We start from the raw sequence: 23,546 nt of genomic DNA on the forward strand, positions 1-23,546 counted from the left end.
CCTCCTGGCATGTTTTGGGTAGGTGGGAGAAAACCTAAGAACCCAGAGGAAACACGTGTACTGGGATGCAGAGAGAAACTCCATATACAAAAAATAACCAGAGATCAGGACTGAACAGGAGATCCTGGAGCTGTGCGGTAGCAACACTATCTGCCATACCACTGTGCTGCCTTTGAATATACCGTGAATACCGTGCCACTCCTCAGTCTTCACTAAGGTCAGTTGGTGCACCAAGATGGCTCCATTGCTGGGCCAACATGCACACACTTTGTGGAAATTCAGAGTAGCCACTCTGAGCCAGTACGCAGTCTACCGCATGTTTTCTGGTAGGTGGGTAGAAAGCATAGAATTTCTCAGGCAGAGGGGAAGAAAATGCTAATCTCCACACAGAACCTAACCAGAGCTGCTTTTCTGGGAATGAGGAGAGTTGTGGGAAAGAGTCACGTGGTCTCAACAGGGAGGGGTGCAGAAATCCCCTTCAGAGTCAACAACAAGGGGCGTGTCCATAACGTCTTAACTGAACCATACCGAAAGGGTTTTTGCTCATAACCGTCTCGGTTTGTCTTCGTCGTACCTTCGGCTGCTTTCAGGTCACATCAATGCCACAAAGAAGAGCAAAGATGCTTCTTCGAAGCGTTTTTATTGTTTTGGTAAGTACCTGTTTACTAGTGAGCATTATTATTAGCACTTATTTAGACTGCACAGTGTCTGAATGGTTTGTTTCTCAGAGTTATAATAGTCACATGCTGTTATTGAGGACGAATTGTTTATATTTACAGTATGGAAGAGGGTGCGTATTGTTTAATTACAGTTAATGACGGTGCACAGAGACAGACCTCTCGTACTTTCGGTTTCGTTTTTGCGACGTAGGATCTACTGAAGTGTAGTTTATCTTTATCTGTCTGTGGGTTCAGACGTCAGCACCCGTATTAGCCATAGTAGCTCTTATTAATGCTATTAAACGGTTCGGTTGTTTTGAGAGAGAGATAGAGAGAGAGAGCTACTAGGGCTTGCGGTTGTTTATTATTTCTGTACACACTGGTGTCTGAGAGTTTTGGGGACTTTCCGTTGATGTACGGGGGGCAGCACACACACACACACACACACACACATACACACACAGGCTAATGCGGTTTAGCTGGTTCACAGCTCTTGTATTATTTACATAGGCTCTATGCAAGTGGTCTATAAATGAACAACTGTGCACAGTACACATGATATCGGTTTGTTTGTTTGTTTGTTTGTTAATCACCAGAGACTGAAAAAAGTACTGAGACATTATATTTAGGGTAACTACTGGTAAAGTGGGACACTTAAGCTTGAACCTCTGTATGTTAAGACTGATATAGAGAACTCTAGTTCACAGTTCATCCCTGGGAAGGAAAGGGGCAAACTGATCACGCGCTGGGTCTGTGACGTCACCGCTTTCGGTGGTGGGCGTGGCATGCGTCCTGTAAATCAATGGGAAGTGAAATGACAGAGATTTGAATAAGGGTTTGCAAACGCTACACACATGACTGTGCAATGTAAAAGTGCAGCAGAAAAATCTAGGAATTCATTTGAAAATATTTCTATTGTTTGTACTGGGAGCATTTTTTTCCCCCCTTCTGTCCCACTTTAGCAATAGTATATTGGTAAACTGGGACATCCGAGTCATTCAAGTAATTTAATGAGGGTTTTACTCACTTAGGATATAGCCTTGGTGAATGCTTTAATAAAAATAACAAAAGAAGAAGTTATGTATAAAATAATGATGTACACAATACTGCGATGGGTGGGCACCCCGTCCACGGTGTCCCCCACCTCGTTCCCCGAGTCCCCTGGGATAGGCTCCACGCGACCCTGTGTACAGAAAACGGGTGGACAGATAGTACACGATACTTACGGAAAAGAAATGACCGAAAGTGACGTCACACACCGTGATCAGTTTGACCCTTTACTTCCCAAGGATGAACTCAGTATCGCAATGAAGTACTGTACATCTATGTTAACATACAGAGATTCAAGCTTAAGTGTCTCACTCTACCAATATTCACCCTAAGTATAAGTTCGCAGTACTTTTTCCTCCCCTGGTGATTTAGGCTACATCCGTGAATAGAAAAAAAATCACGTATACTTGCATTGATCCTGTGCTATATTTCAGTGGAGTGAGGAGGAGTTGATACTACACTTTAGGCTGATAGCAAGGGCATGGAATGTCCCCCCAAAAAAAAGAAAAAGTACCCTTCGGAGTACAGTCAAGGGCCATGATAAACATTTTATTAAAGATCACACCCCTGTTGCACAAAAATGATTTTTGCTTATGTTCATGTATGTTACAAGCATAATATATGAGGAAAACGCTCCATAAATTCCAAGCATCTCTCCTGATATTCAGAGTAAAGAAACTAAGTGTCCTCCTTCGACAGTGAAGTATCCGGTCTGATAAGTAGATATTCTAAGAAGTGTCATTCTACTTGTCTTTGCTGTTTCTGGATTTTTGCTTTTGAATAGTGTAAGGGCAACTTTCAGCTTCTTATAATGATATCGTATTCATTTATATAAAAAGTGACAGAAAAAGTAATATTTTCAACAGTGTCTCACGTTTGAAAGAATATTGATTCTATGTGAAATTATATAAAATGTTGTATATAATATATGCAAAATCTTATTCAGATAAAGGTGGAAGTATTCAGCCAAAGCTGTGCTCAAGCAAAGGTCAAAAAGTTGCCATTTTTCAGTTTACTAAAGTCATTTTTTTAAATTAAAAAGTTTAGTAAACTAAGTAAATGTAAAAAAAAAAAAAAAAAAAAAGCAAATGTTTTTACCTGATGAAATTAAATTAATACTGTGTTTTCATCTGCAAAATGTTGACTACTACTACTGCTAAAACAGTCGAATGATGATTTTCATTTTAAAGCAACTACTACTATTTCACACTATTTTGTGTGAAATATCACTCAGTCTCACTACTTATACTGATCGTATGCATGACGAACACTACGTAGCGTGCTAATGAATTAATCAGATGTAAAATATCTTCTAAATAACCACCATTTGCTAGAATATCACTTGCTGCCTAGCTAACTGTGTAATCTGATGCAATCGACACTAGTCTAACCTGGCATTAGGAGATGCTTCATTATAATACGTCTTTGCTTACTTCAGCATGTCGAAACATTTTACTGAGCTGAGGCAAGGTTAGCGCTCATCATCAAGTTTAACACTGCAGTCTGGTGGCTTATACACTATACGGCCAAGTGTCTGTGGACCCCTGACTATCACACCCCATATATGTGCTCCCATATAATAACCTCCACTCATCTAGAAACCTTCAAGATTCATGATGAGTATTTTGAATATCTAAATAAAAATGCCCAGAATTAAAAAGCAAGCTTTTTTTTCTCTCTTTGAAATGTAATTAAGTAAGAGTCTTCAATATAATGTATATAAAAAAAAGCTAACCACATTTAGGGCCATAATAAATAAGTTTATTTATGGCTGTGCACACCTGCTGCGTGTTTGGTAGGAAAAGTGAGACAGCAAACAAGGAAAGCACACGAGGTAATCCACTGTGATATGGTAGTGGATTGTTGATTCTTTGGGACTGTTTTGCACCTAATGGTCAAAAGGATCTTGTGAAGACCATGAGATCTACTAAATATGAGAATATCTTAATCCAAACACTGGTTGCCTCTACCAGGATGTTAAGACTTGGCCATAAATCAATCTTTCTTTAGGATAATGATCCCAAACATATATATTAATCAACACAAAACTTGTTACAGGAACACACAACCAATGTTCCGCAGTGCTGTGGATTTAATTAAGCTTATTGTAAGCTCTGTGGGCTGAATCGAATAGAGAAGTCCACATGCATACGTCTCTGTTCTTCTTAGATGTTAGAGGAAGTGATTCAGTGCTTTTGTGGGGGTGTTTCACAGGGAAAAAAAAAAATATATATATATATATATATATATATATATATATATATATATATATATAATGTGGAACAAATGTTTTGTCAAATAAAATAATTGTCCCCATATGCTTGTGGAGTTGACTATATATTGTGTTATGTATTTGTTTCTTGTTCTTGTTTGTGCATTTCTCTTGTTTACACAACAACTGTATAGTCCTGCATAAATTAGCCCCTGAATTATGTTGAATTTTGATCCTGGAAGAATGACATTTTGTCCTAGTGCATATGTGTATGTTGATGAGATGATATCAAAGTTTTCTACTTGACTTTTTTTTTTTTTTTATAGGTTTTGTCTGTTTTCGCTGAGTCCTGCGATTTGGAGACGGGGTACATGAAGGATAATAAGTGCTGCAAGAAGTGTGGGCCAGGTAGGATTCAATTTCTGGTCTTTTTTTTTTTTATCATGTGCGCACACACAAAAAAAAAGAAAATAAGTACACCCCATGGAAATTGTTGGCTTTTTTGACATATTTGGAAAAACAAACATTTGATCAATTTTGAAACAGTGTCTATTAATGAAGTTGATACACTTGAACAAAACCACAAGGAAAATGAGCTTTTTCAATCATTTAGTCAACAGAAATCTCAATAGATACAGAAAAAGTAAGCCTCAGAAGCTAGTATTGCCCCCTTTAGCAGAAATAACTTCTTGTAGGCGTTTCGCATAATTGTCCACCAGGCTTGCTGGAATTTTTGTCCACTCTTCCATGCAGTATTCTTTCAGTTGCAAGATGTTTGAGGGTTTTCTTGTATGTGCTGCACGTTTCAAATCCCCCACAGTATTTGAATGGGATTCACATCTGGGCTCTGACTAGGCCATTCCATAACCCTGCATTTCTTCTTTTTGAGCCGTTCCTTGGTGGATTTTTTAGTGTGCTTAGGATCATTATCCTGTTAAAAGATCCACTTTTGGTTCAACTTCAACTTTCAGACAGATGGCATCACATTATCTTCAAGCACTCTTTAATATGATGCAGAATTCATAATTGAATCAATGAATACAAGCTGTCCAGTCCCTGAGGCCTGAAAAGCTGTCTTTGGTCTGCGCCAAACATGTCTGCTGTTACAACAACTCTATCTTTGAATCGTCTGTCCAGAGCACATTATGGCAAACTACAGTCTTGCAGTGGCTTTTTCCTGGCACGCCTCCCATGCAGGTCAAATTTGTGCAATCTCTTTCTGATTGTAGAAGCGTGCACTCTGACACTAACAGTTGCAAGACTTACTAGCAGATCCTGTGATGAAATTTTGGGGTTCTTGGAGACTTCTTTTTGCATCAGTTGGTCTGCTCTTGGGCTGAATTCGCTGGGACGGCCGGTCCTGGACCAATTGGCAGTCGTTTGAAATCTGAGCCATTTGTAGATGATTTTTCTTACAGTAGAATGATGTATTTCAAATAATTTGGAGATCTTTTTTAAGGTATCCACAACCTTTTTTCTGAAGGTCTTACAGAACTCTTTAGATCTTGACATGATGACACCACACACCTCAATAGCAAAGGGAACACCAGACACTAGATACGAAAGTGGTATATATAATACATAATAAATAATCTACGCAGGTTCTAATCACTGGCACCCAATCTTGAACACCTGGTTCTAATTTTATGGATTTGACGGTATGATAATGTGGGGGTGTACTTACTTTTTCCATGAGACTGATCTGTTTTTCGTTCACTTAAATTGTGAACATTACTACAAAATGTCAGTTTTATGTGTCATTTGATAGAGTGCATCACCTTTATTAATAGGCACTGTTTCAAAGAAGATCAAATGTTTGCTTGTCCAAATATGTACAAAAAAAAACAAACATTTCCATGGGGGTGTACTTATTTTTTCACATGATTGTTTGGATATGTAGAATAACCATATTATACTAACTGTCTTCAAGGTAAAAGGATGATACAAAACTCGGCCTGTGAGGATCCAGTGTGTCAGGATTGTGCAGAAGGGGAATTTCAGGATGCTTACACTAATAAGTCTCAGTGCAAACGCCAACCAACGTGCGACCGCCGTAAGTTTCAATTCTGCGACAGATTTCATCAATATGCAAACAATAGTGGTCAGGGAAGAAGCATTGGCTATGCATCTGTCTGTCATATTAATACAGATGCTGAATAAAACAAAACACTTTTTTCATTTTCCCTTTCTCTTTTGAACAGACCTCAATTTGCAGACGCCAACCCAAAGCAAGACAGAATTAAGTCAGTGTGTGTGTTTTCCTGACCATCACTGCACCAACACTGAATGTGTTTCGTGTGTGAGAAACACCGTGTGCCAAGCCGGCGAGAAAGTGAGGAGCATTGGTAAGTACGTTACGTAAGGAGTCATATATAACTGAGCCATCCTGAATGACATAATATTTTAAGAACTTCCGATAGTAATTGTACAATCCTTTTTCATTATTGAATGAAATAATAATAATTGCTGAATAATTGCTGAATAAGCAATACATTTTATAAAATTCATTTGTGACCTGATTTGGAATGAGTTTTTATTTTATTTATATAGTATCCTCATGTTCTAATCTTGGCTTCATACAGCCTTCTCCACTTACAGATTTTCTAGCCTCATGTGGTTTTCTAGCCTCATGTGGATACTGTTACGTAATGAGACTATATACGGAAGCAAGCGCAGATCAAAGTCTTTATTCTCAAACTGAAGTCAATAAACATGAAGCACGGTCTAGACTGGAAGAGATAATCGAGGTTTAAACATGAAACTAGATTCGAGGCGTGGAACAAGAACAGGACACGAAAACACGACCGCTTAGCATCAAGGTGGTGAACACATACGTAGCATACTTAAACGTACCCACCTATACATTCATTCAGTACTGCGCGAAGTGCACAGCAGCACGAGGGCTTTAAATAGCAAACATAATCACGCTTGAATACAGACAGCTGGGACCAATAATGACACACCCTCGAACATCAACCAATGCCTGAACAGGAAGAGAACAAAATCAAAACAAAGGCACGTGTCTATAGGAAACAGTCGTCATCACGTAATCTCATGCACGCGCGCGCTCTCTCCGGCTGTCCGTGCACGTCGACGCCGCAGCGCCATCTGCCGGCGAGATCGTGACCTGATACACAGCTGCACAGCACCATAGTGAAAACATTGTTCTTGCAGCCACAATAATTTCATCTAAACTCTGTTAAAAAATGTAACAATTTTAGTTCTTAGTACACTTTATAACTTTATTGTACTAAATCTCAATTTTAATTGTATGAAATGTACTCGTGAACAGATTATTAAATACTAACAATAACCATCCCTAAGAAGAAGTCGTTTTAAATGCTAATCCCAAACTGAACAACTTCTGCATGACAAAAATGCCATTTGCTTTCAACACAAATACATATACAAAATAGAAATGCTAAAATCTACACACAAAAAAAAGAATTAAATAGTGTTTTAATTTAGTGTCAATAAACATTAGCAGTGAAAATATAGCGGGCCCTATAAGTCCATCATGAAAGGAGAAAAAAACCCCACCAAAACAGAAACTTGTCTACAGAAATGTATTGAATATTCTCTTCTTTTTTTTTTGTCAAACACAACGTCCTATGAGTACAATTACTTGGATTTGTTGGAGATGCATTAACGAAATCAAGTTACAGTAGAGCTTATGCCCTTGTTTTGATCCTTACAGGCACTCAGATGTCAGACACAGTGTGTGAACCCTGTCCTAATGGGACATTTTCCAACCATGACTCAGCTCTAACCTGCAAGCCTTGGACAGAGTATGTTTACAGTTATTTTTTAAACCAATATTGCATATCTCTGGCTCATTACTACATGTTTCATGTATGTATCTTTTCACTTTAGCTCACAGGCTTATGTAATGCTTGAGAAAAGTAACGTGATGATTCTGGTTACAGTGAAACACCACCAGTATACAGTAGTGCACCCGTATTAGCTAACTGACTTTTACAATCATTTTCCAACGGTAATCTTTTGGCCACTAGACTCGAGCTTTGTTGGCAGGTATTTTCACATGTTCACAATACCTTCCTGGTGTTTCCCATAATACAGATGTTCCTTAGAGTCCAAGGAAGTTGCACCAGGCTCTGCCACATCTGACAGAATCTGTGGTACGTACACATTTATACATTATGCCCTCAACGGTTTGTTTAGGCCACGTAGCAAAGCAAATGTTACCATACGTCAGTGCAGAGGCGGCTGACGAGAGTCATGGAAATAACAGACGTCTCTAATTTCGTATCACTTCCTTTATGATAGATCATTCTTCTTAAAACTTCACAACACAGCACACAGCTGCAGTGTGAATGTAATGAACTTCAAGTTGAACCCTCTGGTGAAAGTCATTCTGAAATCACCACTGATTTTCACTGTAACTATTTTATTTATAGCCCTGATCCACTAATGAATATCTTCCTTTGAACGAAAGACTGGGGCAAGTGGGAGAACAGTGTTGTATGGTTCATTTATATGTGAAGGTTTTATACAGGTGCATCTAAAAAACAATTAGAATATCGTGGAAAAGTTCCTTTTTTTCCGTGATTTAATTCAAAGGTGGAACTTTCATATAATCTAGATTCTAGATACACATAATGTGAAATATTTCAAGCCTTTTTTTTTTATCTTGATGATTATGGCTTACAGCTCATGGAAATCAAAAATCCAGTTTCTCAAAAGAATTTATAATACAGAAATGTCCTGATGACCTGAGAAGACTCTAATCAGCGAATTAACTCGAAACTCCTGCAAAGGTTTCCTGAGGCTTTAATCTCTCAGTCTGGTTCAGTACACGACCACAATCACGGGGAAGATGGAAGTAAATGCTGCGGTTCATTTGGAAATCAAGGTTCCAGAGTCTTGAGGACGAGTGGAGAGGAACAGAATCCAAGCTGCTTGAAGTCCAGTGTGAAGTTTCCACAGTCAGTGATGATTTGGGTTGCCATGTCATCTGCTGGTGTTGGTCCACTGTGTTTTCTCAAGTCGAGAGTCGATGCAGCGTCTACCAGGAGATTTTAGAGAACTTCATGCTTCCATCTGCTGACGAGCTTTATGGAGATGCTGATTCTCTTCCAGCAGGACTCGGCACCTGCCCACAGTGCTAAAACTTCTAGTAAATGGTTTGCTGGCCGTGGTATTACTGTGCTTGATCGGCCAACCGACTCGCCTGACCCGAACCCCATAGAGAATCTATGAGAGACACCAGACCCGACAATACAGACGAGCTGAAGGCCGCTATCAAAGCATCCTGGACTTCCAGAACACCTCAGCAGTGCCTCAGGCTGATCGCCTCCATGCCACGCCGCACTGATGCAGTAATTCCTGCAAAAGGATTAAAGCCCCGACCGAGTATCAGCGCATAAATTATCATACTTTTCATAAGTTCATTTCTGTATTCTAATATTTTGAGATACTGGATCTTTGATTTCCGTGAGCTGTAAGCCGTAATCATTAAAAGATTAAAACAAAAAAAAAGGCCTGAAATATTTCACTTTAATTTTTTTAATTAAATTACGGAAAAAATGTAACTTTTCCACGATATCCTAATTTTTTTGAGATGCACCTGTATAGGTGAATTTTTTCTCGCCATATTTCCTTTTTTTTTTTTTTTTTTTTTTCTCCAATGAAATGATGAAAATCTATAAACAGGAAATCTTGACGCGTATCTTTTTTCTCTTTTTATAGAAGTGCAGAATCAGAAATTTCACGCCCTAGTCACAACTGTGGTTATTATTGTGCTGCTGGTGGTTGTGGGAGTTGTAGCATACTTCATATTCTGTAGAAAAGGTAATGCAAATACAACTTTTAAATTGTGAAGATAAATTATAACATATCATTTATCATCGATGCGTTTGATATTGGAATGTGTGTGATTTACATTGAAATTCTTATTTCATTGAAAACAGGCAAAACAGGATCTGTAACCTTCGTGCAAAAGGTACTAAACGTTTTTTTTTTATTATTGTACTTTACTTTTCATAGGCTTAATATAAAAAAGATAGCACCTATTTTTCATTCAGTGATTTTCATTCGCTGTCATTTTTTAACACATCTGGGATTCTTATCCAGTTACTGTCCTGTGCATTTTGGGACAACAAACATACTCCACCACCGGCTCCAGAGAACGCCGCGTTGGACGTAGAAAATGGACAACCGAAGCCGCCTGGCAACCAGCCCCAGGAGGACACTGAGGATCTTTTGAAACTGGAAGGTTCTTTAAGCCCAGGCATCTCTGAAAATGGAATGCCTGTCATTCAAGACCACAGTAAATCCTTACTGCTTTCTGAGACCGAAACAGAGCCAGAAAGCTTTTCATAGAGTAATACATGTTGGAAATTTGTCATCAAACTTCACGTGCATTAGTATATTAAGCAAGTACTGCAAGAAATACACTTCTTACCAACTTCTGTTCACATATAAAAAATAATATGTAACACGATAATGTGTAAAAAATAATAATAATAATAATAATAATAATAACAATGTGTAGCATGCAGTACCTTAATGTAACACACATTTGCAAACAGCTGGTAATTTCCACTTGTATCTCTACAGAAATAGATCTACTTACAGTGACTTTAGGGAGTGATGGCATGATGCTCTGTTCATTTGTGAGCTCCCAGCTGGAATGAATGAGTTTGAATGAGAGTTACAGATATAAATCAGAGTTGCACTACTGTTTAGGTTGTTTTGGGATTTTTTTATTTTTACTTTTTTTTTACCATTGCTGTAAATATGATGTTAATGTGTCAGATTTGTTTGTATTTGAATTTAGATTGTTTTGAAATGATGTGTGCATGTCATAAGTGTAAGTTTTTCAATTTAATTTCACTGGCGGTTGAAAGGTTTGAGCGCACACATTCCAGCCGATCAGAATCATTGATTGCAGAATCATGGCGAGACCATGCTATTATGTAAAATAAACAATTGTTTGGTTCATCTCTGGCATTCTAATTCCTGTACAAATCCATTAAAAGTGTATTTGTAAGTAAGTAAGTAAGTAAGTAAATTGTATTAATGTAGCACCTTTGAAGAGCAGGTGTCACAAAGTGCTTCCCAATAAAATATTTAGTCAAATAAAAATGCGATATTTAAAAAAAAAAAAAAAAGTACAATATTTAAGCAAAAGCAAGTTTAAACAAATGGGTCTTAAGCTGCTTTTTAAAGGTGTCCACAGATCATAAATCCAAGGGGATTTAATCCATAAATCCAATCTCCTTTTGTGTTGAGATGAGAGCGAGGAACAACCAGCAATCCCTGATCAGAGGACCTCAAATTCCTAATATCATTGTATAGCGCCAATAGTTGAGAGCCACAGGCTCTAAATATAAACACAAGAATCTTAAACTGGATTCTAATTTAATTGGAAGCCAGTGTAAATAAATCAGAATTGGTGTTACGAGACCTTACAGATGACTTGGTAAGAACCTTAGCAGCAGCATTTGACAGATGCATGACATATATATTTGTTTTAGAAGGCAGAACTGATCCATATTTACATCAGATATTAGAAGCCAAATCCCTCAATTTTGTGCGTATGCAGTTCTGGTACAGTGGTATCCCACAGTGGTATCTCATCAAATTTGGGAGCATGCCCAGTGTGTGCTATAGAGGCAGACTATTGTGTAACTATGTGAATTGTCCACATGAGAGTGCTGTTCAAAATCACAGGCTGTGTGCAAAACTGCATGTGGTACTAAGTATGCCGTGTTAAATGAAACAGCAGGAATAGGATTAGACAGGAACACTTCTGAGTCTTTCTAAACAGGTATACCTAAACAGGTTGGTCTGTTAGACGCGGAGGAACTCTTCGGCTAGAGCGCCCAAAGTTTATTTTAGGAAAAACTAAATAAAGTCAACTCTTTGACTTCATACAGTTCATGTCAGTTCATACCAGCAGGGGCAGATTTAGTGATTTGGGATCCTATTCAATTGCACACATTTCCCTGGATTATTTATATACCTCTATTATACCCTGAATAGCGTTGTGCTCAAAAGTTTGCATACCCCTTGCAGAATCTGCTAAATCTAAATACTGTTAACAAAATAAGAGGGACGGTAAAAATCCCATGATGTTGTTTTTTTTTTTATTTAGTCCTGTCCTGAAGAAGCTGTTTCACATAACAGATATTTACATATATTCCACAAGACATGATAATAGATGAATTTATAAACAAAAATAAATTGCCCCATTCACAAGTTTATATAACATGGGATTTTTATGATCCCTCTTATTTTGTTAACTGTATTCAGATTCTGCAAGGGGTATGCAAACTTTTGGGCACAGCTGTGTATATAATTTACACTTTTAAGGCCTACCTTTGCCTAGTGCTAAATCCGCTGCTGCATTCCAGCCAGTGTTTACATACTTTTGTAAGCATCTTGGAGAATCTGCCACAGTTATTCTGAAGACTTTGACTGTCACACTTGCTTCTGTTTTTGGAGATAATCTCTGCCAGCTTTCATTATGGTTTGGTTTTGTTTTGTTCTTTTTTGCATATAAAGTGGTGTATTATGTCGATACGTCACTTTCTTCACTGACATATTGAAGTTTTTCTGTTTTATTTTGTTGTTTTTTTTTAATATGTAAAATTGCTCCTTTTTACATTAATGACATCAAATATACATCTAAATTTCTATTTTTTTAAGGGTGCCGAAGACTTTTGTATAGTAGTGTATATAGTTTTGTGTGTGTATGTATATATATATATATATATATTTAAAACTAATTTGAATAGATTTACATGATGGAGATTTTTAAGGATGTTCTTGATTTCATACCTGACATTAAATACAGGACTTTGAATGTACAGTACTCTAGCTAGGTGAGGTTTAAGCCGCTCCAGCTGTGCTGACCCATGCGAATTCCCTAAATGTCAGAATTTCTACTGCATCATTTCCAGTGGCTGGGGATTGTGTTTGTGTTCTCCGCTGACATTTTGGAAAATGGTGGCCCGTTCAGTAAATACAGTATGTGGGCTACTGGTCAGAATGTTGAGTTCAAATCGGGTCCTTGAGCCAATCCCAGTCCCTTCTCAGAATAAGCTCCGGATCCAGCACGACCCTGACCAGGATAAAATGTCTACTGAAGATGAATTATTGAGTATTTAAATGCTAGCAGGTAAAGAAAAATGTGTTATACTATATCTTTTTAATATAAATGCATTACTGTGAAAAATATACATTAAGTAAACGTCATTTTAAACGTAGATTTAGTTCAAATGTTGTTGCATTTCAGAAAATCCACACCGTGACCCTTCCTAGGATAAAGTGGTTACTGAAGATGAATGAACATGATGAGGTCAAAGTAGTGGTGAAATGTCTTCGAGATAATATGACAATCTCAGTAATCTACTAAACATTCAGAATAACCAGTATGACAAAATTATTCATTAACATAAACTAGGACACTTATTAAAATGTTTATATATATATATATATATATATGAAGATATGATGGGATCAGCAGGACCTTTTCATAACAGAGTCCCCCACATTTTCCCACCTTTTAAAGCCCCGGTCCTCTGGCAGTCATGTTTAGATTAGGATTACACCTCATCTGGGCCACCAGTAAGACGCCATGACCAGGGTAGATTTCCAAACCCAGTGTGTTTGCCATGCACGAGTGCCAAAGGGGGCTTGTGCATTTCAAACCCACTCTTTTTTAGCACCCAGGAGTTTTCTCATTATCCCTGGATTAGCAGGCCACAGGGCTTTGAATTTACATGGAGACCTGAATAACTAACATCGCAGAGGTCTTCTTTCACCCCCTTCCTTCAAGATAAAAAAAAAAAACCCTATAGAATTAGGTTCTCCTGGGGGTTAATCCTGTTGATGTGTGTGGTGTGTGCTAAAGGGCATCCTTGCAGCAACTATTACATTAAACTATCCAGTCCGACGGATAAAAATCCATTGTAAAATCAGCTGCAACTTTCTGACACGTTTAATGTGCACATTGCAGGCTAATTCACAAGTGCTTGTATTATTTTGCACCATACACTCTCAGAAATAAAGACGTATCCTCGTCGCCGGGGTGGTACCATTTAGGTACATCACGTCTACCTTTACTATGTATCTTTTACCTTCGACATTGCGTTTGGCAAACGCTTTAACTTTAATATAAGAGCATTAAAAGCTATATATTCTATATATGGTATATATAGTGTATATATATATTAAACTATAGAATAAATACATAGTAAAACATTAAAGGTACTTAAGGTATCAGAGGTCCTTAACCATTTAATTAGCAAGAACAGTAAAACACTTGAACACATTAGGGGTGTGTATATATATATATAACCTCATTTAAGGGTTAAGGTCAAATGATGTACCTTAAATTCTATTTAAAGATATAAATATGCACTTTTGATGGTTCCACCACAGCAACAATGTTTGGCACCTTTATTTCCAAGAGTTATAGCTATTAAATTCATCATAGTAGCTATTTCAATAAATGTTGAGAATGAGAGATGTGTGAGAATCAGTGTGTATGGTGCAGTACATGTATTATGGGTGTGTCCCATTTGTCTGGATAAATTCCACTTGCTTCTTCTTTGATATGAGGTTTAAAGTCTGCTGTTGAAAAAAGAAAAGAAAAGATAAGGGGGGGTGGGGGGGGGGGTGTCTGTCACCAGCTTGGCAGATTTAGAGCAGATAATGGTCTGAATTATCACCCAGCAAGACGAAACAGTTTGTGTTCTTAATCCTTGTTGCTCTGAATTGTTTTAACAGATCAACACTAGATATGCAAATCCCTTAATGGCTGTGTTTTCCCACATAACATGAAAGCAAAAAAAAATATATATATATATATATATATCCTCCATTTTAAACTCCCCAGGGTTTAAGAGATGACCTTAAAGCCTGTTTTTGCAACAATATTGAATAGGAATATTTAGCCAGACAAAAATTTTAAAAGCTGGTCTACTTTTAATGGTGTCGGTATAGACCTATGATTATTCTGTCCACTAGAAAAGGTTATTGCATAACAATATATGATAGGGTTCTGTGTTTATCTTCATTCACTAAAAATACTTTGAAACTTGATTTAAAAAAAAAAAACAAAAAAAAAACAAGGCATTTCACAATATTTCATTTCCAAATGTTTTATTTTAGCAAAAATAATTCATCATAATCGTGTAAAGGCATTTATAATTTACAATGTGTACAACAAAATAAACATTTACAATTATTTACAAGCTCGTTTGGTTTTAAACCAGGCATCGGGTTTAAAACTGACTGTAAACTTTATGACTAAAGGGTCCATGACAAGAATAATTATATATATATATATATATATATATATATATATATATATATATATATATATATATATATATATATATATATATATATATATATAAAGTTTTTGTCAGCTTTTATCAGAACAGTTCCAAAGTGCAAACATCTGCCTTGCATGAGCTGCATTAACAGTTTAACTGACTTTGTGGAAGAAAGTGTGCAGAGTAGCTTGCAGGTAAGTAGCTGTTCCTGGAAGGCCAGTTTGGCCACCATTTGCTAAAATCTTGGCACTGCTCACTGCTCTTCTTTACTGGAGTTTCGGAAGTGGCCGTCTCTGCTAGGGACCAGATTTTCGGTTTCTGTCCATTAGCACTTTCTTTACACTCCGATTCACTCCCAGCCTTGCTGTTTCCAGTAGTAACAGCTACTGAGCCGGAAGTGTCATCCTCGTTGGATTGCTCGAGACCCTCCGTTAAGCGCTCCTGGGACTCGCTCTCTCCTGCGCTCAACTCCTCCTCAACATCAACAATCTGAGGCTCGATGTCGACCTCATCGTCCGAGCATCGATCTTTCTGCGAGGCATCTTCATCTTCTTCTGCCTCGCTCTCATCAGCCTCCTCGTCCTCATCGCTTTTGGCTTTGGACGCCCAGCTGACGCGGTTCTCTTTCTTGAGGCGGCGGCGCGCGTTGGCGAACCAGGTGGACACTTGCGTCAGGCTCATCTTGGTGACGATGGCGAGCATGATCTTTTCGCCCTTGGTGGGGTACGGGTTCTTCAGGTGCTCGCTGAGCCAGGCTTTCAGCGCGCCAGTGCTTTCCCTGCTCGCTACTTTGGCCACGCGTCCTGGCTCATCCGCGACCACCGGTCTGTACGGAGAGAAATACGCACCGCCGCGGCTCAGCAGAGCCTGGTGATAAGGTGATGCGGCTTTCAGGTCATATGAGCTCCCCTGAAAAAAAAAAAAAAAGAAAAAAAAAAAGAAAAAACAGACAATACATCAGTTTGGCGACGCTTTCCTTTTGCGCATTTGCGCCGTGCGTAATTAACGCGCCACAGTAACATATTGCTTTAAGGAGATGAATCCTAAATCACATTTGCACACGTGTATAGCAAATCAGTTTGAAAATGCACAGTTTACAGTTTGAGAGTGAAAGCAGTTGAACTTTATAGTACGTACCATGTGTGACATGTGTCCGGTATGTGGGAACGGAATGAAAGTGTATCCCGGTATTCCTGAAAAAGGCACAGGCATCCCGGCCATGGCAGCAAGATGAGGAGGAGGCTGCTGGACCCCCGGCGCACAGCCCAGCATCTGATATCCAGCAGGCATGGAGACGTTTCTGTCCACAAAGTAGTGACCAAATCCGGTTGGAGAAGCAGGCATCCTTAAAACCTGAGCATGAAAGTTCGAGTGATCTCTCTCTGAGCGCACGGGCTCTCTTTATAGATGGAGCTGCTGCGAGGGGCGGGGCCGAGTGACATGACTGACAGTTGTATTCCAAAAGCCGTGAGCTTTCACTCGGACTAAAATCCCTTCAAAGGAGAATTCCGCTGTTCCTTTTAACAGCCTCTAAAAAGCCATTAAACACACGATACTTATCTGAGGCCTGCGATCTGCATTGTGGCAGAGATAAATACTAATGCCTCATTTGAAATTCACATGATTGGAGATAAGGCTCTCTTAAAGGATACCCTTTAGATGATGATGATGATGATGGTGATGATGATGATAATGGTCAGCGCGTTACAAATCTAAATCTAAGTATTAAGCATGCATATTGAGCCATCCACTGCGCAGTGCTTGTGCACGATGTATCTCTTCTTAAACTGCGCATAATGCGCAAAAAACACCAAACATCTGAGTCCATTTCTGTTATGATTTAATATAGAATTCAATCAATTTAATAACTGTATAAAATAAAAATAAATAAACTTCTGAAATACTAAACGACAACAACAACAACAAAGGAGCTACATAAAAACAAGAAAAACACAAATAGCACAACCGATGATGAGACAATTGAGTATCGGAACTCGCAACAATAATAAAAACAAAAATCCCTCACATTAACAATTTAGAATAAACTTTTTTGTTTCTGGATCATGCTGAGATTGTTTCATCTCTCCGTCTGAGCAGGACTACGCGAGACAACACTGGAGATTAATGGGAATTTGATTAACAACACTGTGTCATGGCGCGTCTGACACCTTGGAACAAGCTGGCACTAAATCAGAGTCGTGCACGTGACGCGGTAACAGCGGGTAATAAACCTGTGGAAACATGACGACGATCAACGCTCCAACGAGCAACACTGTTTATTCCAAACTTTTACTTGAAATGAGGTAAAGCTGTCTGTGGTCACGTTGTAATTTTTACGGTGTGTGTGTGTGTGTGTGTGTGTGTGTGCCTGTGCTTCCCACCAAAGTGCGCAAGAAAATATTGACACTATTTATTATAATAATACTAATATTAATACTAATAATAATAACAATAATAATAGTAGTAATAATAATAATAAATACTTATTATTATTATTATTATTATTATTATTATTGTTGTTGTTGTTGTTGTTGTTGTTATTATTATTATTCTATAATTACTATTGTTATTATTATTATTATTATCATTATTATTGTTGTTGTTATTATTATTATTATTATTATTGTTGTTATTATTATTATTATTATTATTATTATTGTTGTTGTTGTTGTTGTTGCTATTATTGTTATTATTATTGTTGTTGTTATTATTATTATTATTATTATTATTATTATTATTATTATTATTATTATTATTATTATTGGTCTAAATTAGACAATTGAGCTGTTATACACTCAGGGAAAAATATCATTAAACTACCCTTATGTCGGGCGGATGTTCCCCTCCAGCTTATATCATTTGTACACTTAATATTGCATTTATTTGAAGTGATTTCTTGAAGTTTAACGAATTAATTGAATTAGTTAATTCTTTGAGTATGTATTTTCATCTAGACATTTGGAGATAGTGAAGGCTTCCCATTAAAATATATATATATATATTTAAGTTGAATAAATGGATCATGATTAAGCTAGATTGTTTGGCTCGTTGTTGTTGTTGTTGTTGTTTGGAGAAAAGTTTTAAATGTACACTAGACTATATGCACTTCTGTAGGTACAAGGTACAAAATGTCTACTTTTGGAGGACAAGGGAAGGTACTGCTTAGTACTGTTCGAGCGTACAGAGAGAGGAGGTTATGGGTGAGAGGTGAGGATTTTCTGTCCATGTATAATACAGTAGACGGTGAGTAGAAGAGCTTTGATGAGGTGACGCGTTGTTTTCCGTTCAAAGCGCACCGTCTCGGTTGTTGTAATTAAATCGTGTCTAAGTGAAACAGGTGTTGACTAATGTATATGATAATGACAGCAGAACAGATGCTAATGCCGCATTGTTCAGGCGGCACAGATAAGATTAGAATTCCTAAACATCCATGCGAATAGCCCTGCTTTACCCCCCTGCCGAGAAAAGCACAGCAAACAAGCCCAGATCTCACCTACTACTGGCTCACATTTCACAGGCAGTTCAGTGACCAACCTGCAAGGAATCCTGCATTCTGCTCTCAGAAAAGTGCAGGAGCAAAGCAGCTCTCTAAAACCTGTAGTCACGAATTAGATACATTAGAAACCTGTTCTACAACTGAAAATGAAGCCACACTGTAAGAATTTCTAGCTCATATGTATTACTTCTTTGCTTGGTATAGTTATTTAATACAAACTGTGAATTTTTCTTTTTTTAAATCAAGGTCTGATGGCGTTTTTACTCAGTGTAAAGTAAACTATAACTGAATTTAAAATATAATTTAAAAAAATAAATAAATAAATAAAAACACCAGAGGCTGAAATGAAAGATGTTCAAGAGCACATGTGCGCAGTGTGTACAGTACAATGGCCTGAACAGTGAGCAAAGATCAGGGATTATGCTACAAAACAGCTCAGGGCAACGTCCATTGTGTCCATCACACATGCCTCTGTTTTCTTTCCTTCCTCCTTTCTCTGATTGCAGGTGTTACACAAGCTCCTGCAGGTCAGGTTAACACCGTTTGCCTAAAGGATGTTACTCGTTTGCAAAGAGAAGAAAAGATGTGCACTAGTCACAATGGCATCCGAAATGTAACAGAGAGAGACTGAGAGTTCTAACCAACCCCTTTTTTTTATTATTCCTTTTTATTTATTTATTTTTGATTACTTCTTCATACAATTTGATACACCTATCAAAGAAACATCAAATTATCATGGTACTGATAATAATAATAATAATAATAATAATAATAAACTGTATGTAAACCTCGTTCAACCTTTGATAACATACACCATTTGATTAGGTCTGCCATTTGTAGTCCCTATTCCAAATAGCCCCCTTGAAAAAGAATGACCTTGCCAAATCAGACCACAGTATGTATGGCCTAATGAGCTGATAATGACAGTGGCCAAAAGGTGTGACTTCATTTAGTGTGCCCCTGCATACCACTGAGATAACAAAAGGCCCGAGCATGTCATTAGGATGGACTATAGTCTGGACTGAATAAGATCTGTCAACAAAAGCTTGAAGGGAATCCACAGAAAGCATTTAACACTTAACACCTTCGCCATGTTCGTTTTTCTTTCCGAGCAAGTTCCTGATTGCTGTCGAGGAAATACTTCATCCCGTGAAGCCTTCTCCTGCTCGCAGTTGAATGCTGAATTCAGGTGAATATACACTACGAGCTTGATTGGTGTCAGCTCTATTCATTGCATAACACATAAGCGTTTCATACTTAAACATGTGGAGGAGGCTGTTATGAACCCCGCCCCAGCCGCATTTTTTTTTTGCTTTACCAGGCCCTTATACAGCACTGAAATAATATAATATATTAGCTCTATTGTGTATAATATATACTCTGTAATTAATCAAAGTAATGCGCAAGCTCATGGGAACATATTAAAAACACAAATCAACGTGTTCATGTTACAAATCATATAAGAGCGTGCTATGAAATTTACATGGAATAATAACATAACATAACATCTTTTAAAACTTGATGTTAAACGCCATGTAACACAGATGTAGCGCAACTATTATTTACCTGCAAGTAAAACCGTGGCATTATCATGATACGGTTAAGAATAAATAGAAAGTCATGACTTGCACATTCAGTAGCCAGTTAGGACGATACAGAACGTTTCTATATACATTTCCACCTTCGGAGATATTCTAATCTATAGAGAGAGTGATTTGAGACACTAACAAATGTCTTGTGTTTATTCATGCTATACTGTCACACTGGTATACTCTTCACCGTTAATTTCACATCCTAGTTCGTGGTGAGAAATTTCAGATTAACCATCTAATCAGACACGATCTGAAAACCACTGTGTTTCTCTTCGCCCCCCCACCCCGAGTCTCTACTGGAAGCACTAACAGGATTTACTGAGGCCTCGGTCCCAAATGGAGGGCTGTTAGCATAGCGTGAATGTTATCAATGCTGTCCCACCTCTTTGCTATCAATTCTCCCCCTCCACCTCCAGCCCATCTTTTGTCATTTCTCTTATCAGCTCTACTCCATCACTCCCTCTAACAGAGTAGTGGCACTGTAAGCGAACCACCAATGGGAGGATGGCTTTGTTAGGGAATCGAGCAGGTCCTGCCCCCTGCTCTCTCTCCTGGGTGTGATTTGATTGACGGCCCCTGCGTGGGGTGAGTGACAGGTGGCATTCGTTAGCCTGTGACAAACACTGCGGGTCTGGATCGTGTGAAGTCCCCGGTGGCATGTGTATGTGTGTGTGTGTGTGTGTGTGTGTGTGATGAGGCCTGGATTGCCTGATGTGCCTTATTACCAAAAACACTCAAGATGGTCATTTCCCACTCCATATGCCTGCTCTGTGTTTATTATTTGTAATGTGATCGTAATTCCGATGTGCTAATATTTACACTTCTACCACCCAGGTTTATGATCTAATTGTCTTATGTATGGTTTATCGGCGGCCCGACTGCGTGTACAAGCATTAATACCGATGACTTTGAGATTCCCAAGAAGGAAAGAAATATAGTGGAGATAGAAAAACACATTCCATGTCTTTAATGAAAAGTCACATGAGCATCTTATTCGAATAATCACATAATTCACATTTTTAAACACTTCATGTGTTATGATGAATGGATTTTGCATATGTACTGTCGCTGTGATTATACCACATGAATGATGCTCGTGTTCATATAACGTCACGTGAAATGCACATGCTTTTTCATTTGAGGGCAAACAAGACATTTTATATAAGATGGAATATATGTATATATATATATATATATATATATATATATATATATATATATATATACACACACACACACATATATATATATATATATATATATATACACATACATACATATACATACATATATATATATACATACACACACATATATACATATATATACACATATATACATATATACACACATATATATACACATACATATATATACATATATATATACATATATATACACATATACATATATACACACATATATATACATATATATATACATACATATACAGATATATGTGTGTGTGTGTGTGTAATATTACAGGAATTTGTGTGAATCCACACGAACAATAATGATGCGTCTGAATTTTGTTCCATCTCATTTCGGAAAAGTACAAATACTAACCCCGACACTAAGCCTAACTTGAACCTTTGTATTTTAGTTTTAAAAAAATGAGCTTCAATTGTGTGAGATGTTGCAGTGTTTTTTGTAAAATGTTTGGTTAATTAAATTCTCTCCTTATTTGGTCACATGTAATTCGTTACACCATTGATCTCCTTTCTGTCACATGACAGAAATCCAGTCTGACAGGATGAAGTGTGTCTTTTCTCACTCTTACAAGAGACAGCTACGTGTCCTGGAGTCAGGGGCGGATTTAGTGATCTGGGGGCCCTAGGCGAAATAGAGGAATGGGGCCCTCAACATCGATATTAAAAAATTTCAGCACACATGACTTTGCATTAGTAGTGTCACCAAGTTAGCCGAATGTTTATTTTATGTACATGTTGGCACGGAACAAAAAAGGAGTGGCTCTTAATTTCATTGTACATGTGTATAGTGACAATAAAAAGGCATTCGTTCACACCAGTCCCAGAACGGCCGAGACTCAAACCTCGCACCACTTCTGCTACTTCCATGGATGACGCTTCCTCGATTTCTTCTATACAGTACAATATAGCAAAAGCAATTATATAATGAGTTTAGGCTAGCTATAAGGAAGAAATATTGTTTATTTGGTGTGTCATGCCTAACTTGAGCCACCACCTGTTTCTATAAATTAAGCTTCCTGATTCAAATTATTCGTTGTGCTACAACGAAAAGGTGTTATATAAACAAGATATACATCGTGACATTGAAGTGCACTGTGCATACTGGCGAGTATCTCGTGTTTGAGATTAGCAAATGTACTTTTATGCAGCTGTTTTCTCCCACCTAGCGCTCACAATCAGTACCTGGGGTGCTTGTAAAGCATCTGTGATGTGACATCTACATTTCGGGCCATTTGTAAAACAAAGGCTACAAGGAAGCCAGAGGCCTCGGGTCCTCGGTTTGCCCCTCCACCTCCCTCCCCGGGACAATAGCAGGCCAGGAGTGCAGCGGTAGGGAGCAGCCCTCAGATGGAAATGAGCAACCAAACCAACAATGTAGCGCCTAATCTCTTCAGAGAGCCAGGAGTCAGTTACACACAACAGTGTGGAGCTCTCGGTGCTTTTGACTATAAGCAACCTCACCATTGAAACGGTGCCCCCCCCGACTCCCATCCCCACTCCACACCTTTCCACCGAGCATACACACATACACCCTGACCCCCCTCGTGTGCAGCCGCAGGATCCCCTTACATACAGACCAGATACAAGCTACAACAGAAGGAGTTGGGGTGTAAAAGGCTTGAAGGGGGTGTTCTAGGCCCCTCAAAGCACAGGATTAGAGCTAATGTGCCCTCCCTGGGTCCTAATCTCTTCAGAGAGGCGATTTTGTTTGAGGGCTGCAGGGCAGTCAGATAAGTATCTATTACAGCAAGTCCTTCTTATCCTCCCAACACCCCCCCGTCACAAAACGAGGCCCCAAAACCACTCGCACGTCCACCCTCTCAGCCCTCTGATACGTCCAAGCCGCAAAAGCAAGTGCTGCCCTTTTTAGCGGCTAAGCTGGAATTAAGGGCTCAAGCCTTATGGAGGGCCAACAGGACCCATATTTACTCCATCTGGGAAGCTCAAAGCCGAGCGATTGAGGTGAATCAAAGGCAGGGTGAAAAGAAAGTGGGGGGGGGGGGCTGGTCTTTTCTGT

The 23,546-nt window shown here is 38.3% G+C and overlaps 2 protein-coding genes across 2 annotated transcripts; one reads left to right on the plus strand and one right to left on the minus strand.

Moving 5' to 3' along the window:
* The first annotated feature begins 518 nt into the window (after positions 1 to 518).
* cd40 (CD40 molecule, TNF receptor superfamily member 5) lies at positions 519 to 10,884 on the plus strand. The gene is made up of 9 exons (XM_053643996.1): positions 519 to 650; positions 4,248 to 4,329; positions 5,852 to 5,974; positions 6,123 to 6,266; positions 7,619 to 7,709; positions 8,002 to 8,060; positions 9,631 to 9,732; positions 9,852 to 9,883; positions 10,015 to 10,884. The coding sequence occupies exons 1-9, from the start codon at positions 600 to 602 to the stop codon at positions 10,261 to 10,263; spliced, it is 933 nt and encodes a 310-aa protein (XP_053499971.1). The 5' UTR covers positions 519 to 599; the 3' UTR covers positions 10,264 to 10,884.
* Positions 10,885 to 15,361: 4,477 nt separating this feature from the next.
* irx7 (iroquois homeobox 7) lies at positions 15,362 to 16,574 on the minus strand. The gene is made up of 2 exons (XM_053643552.1): positions 16,368 to 16,574; positions 15,362 to 16,184 (listed from the first exon to the last, which is right to left on the minus strand). The coding sequence occupies exons 1-2, from the start codon at positions 16,572 to 16,574 to the stop codon at positions 15,375 to 15,377; spliced, it is 1,017 nt and encodes a 338-aa protein (XP_053499527.1). The 3' UTR covers positions 15,362 to 15,374.
* Positions 16,575 to 23,546: the final 6,972 nt, after the last annotated feature.

The sequence above is a fragment of the Ictalurus furcatus genome, chromosome 15 (genome assembly GCF_023375685.1).
Source record: "Ictalurus furcatus strain D&B chromosome 15, Billie_1.0, whole genome shotgun sequence".
Taxonomy (NCBI): Eukaryota; Metazoa; Chordata; class Actinopteri; order Siluriformes; family Ictaluridae; genus Ictalurus; species Ictalurus furcatus.

What these genes read in the sequence shown, in the direction of transcription:
- cd40 (XM_053643996.1), top strand. Translation starts at nt 600, where the DNA reads ATGCCACAAAGAAGAGCAAAGATGCTTCTTCGAAGCGTTTTTATTGTT. An exon ending in CTGCAAGAAGTGTGGGCCAG is followed by an intron (nt 4,330 to 5,851) that starts GTAGGATTCAAT and finishes ACTGTCTTCAAG; the next exon opens with GTAAAAGGATGATACAAAAC. An exon ending in ACCTGCAAGCCTTGGACAGA is followed by an intron (nt 7,710 to 8,001) that starts GTATGTTTACAG and finishes CCCATAATACAG; the next exon opens with ATGTTCCTTAGAGTCCAAGG.
- irx7 (XM_053643552.1), bottom strand. Translation starts at nt 16,574, where the DNA reads ATGCCTGCTTCTCCAACCGGATTTGGTCACTACTTTGTGGACAGAAAC. An exon ending in CCGGACACATGTCACACATG is followed by an intron (nt 16,185 to 16,367) that starts GTACGTACTATA and finishes CCAAACTGATGT; the next exon opens with ATTGTCTGTTTTTTCTTTTT.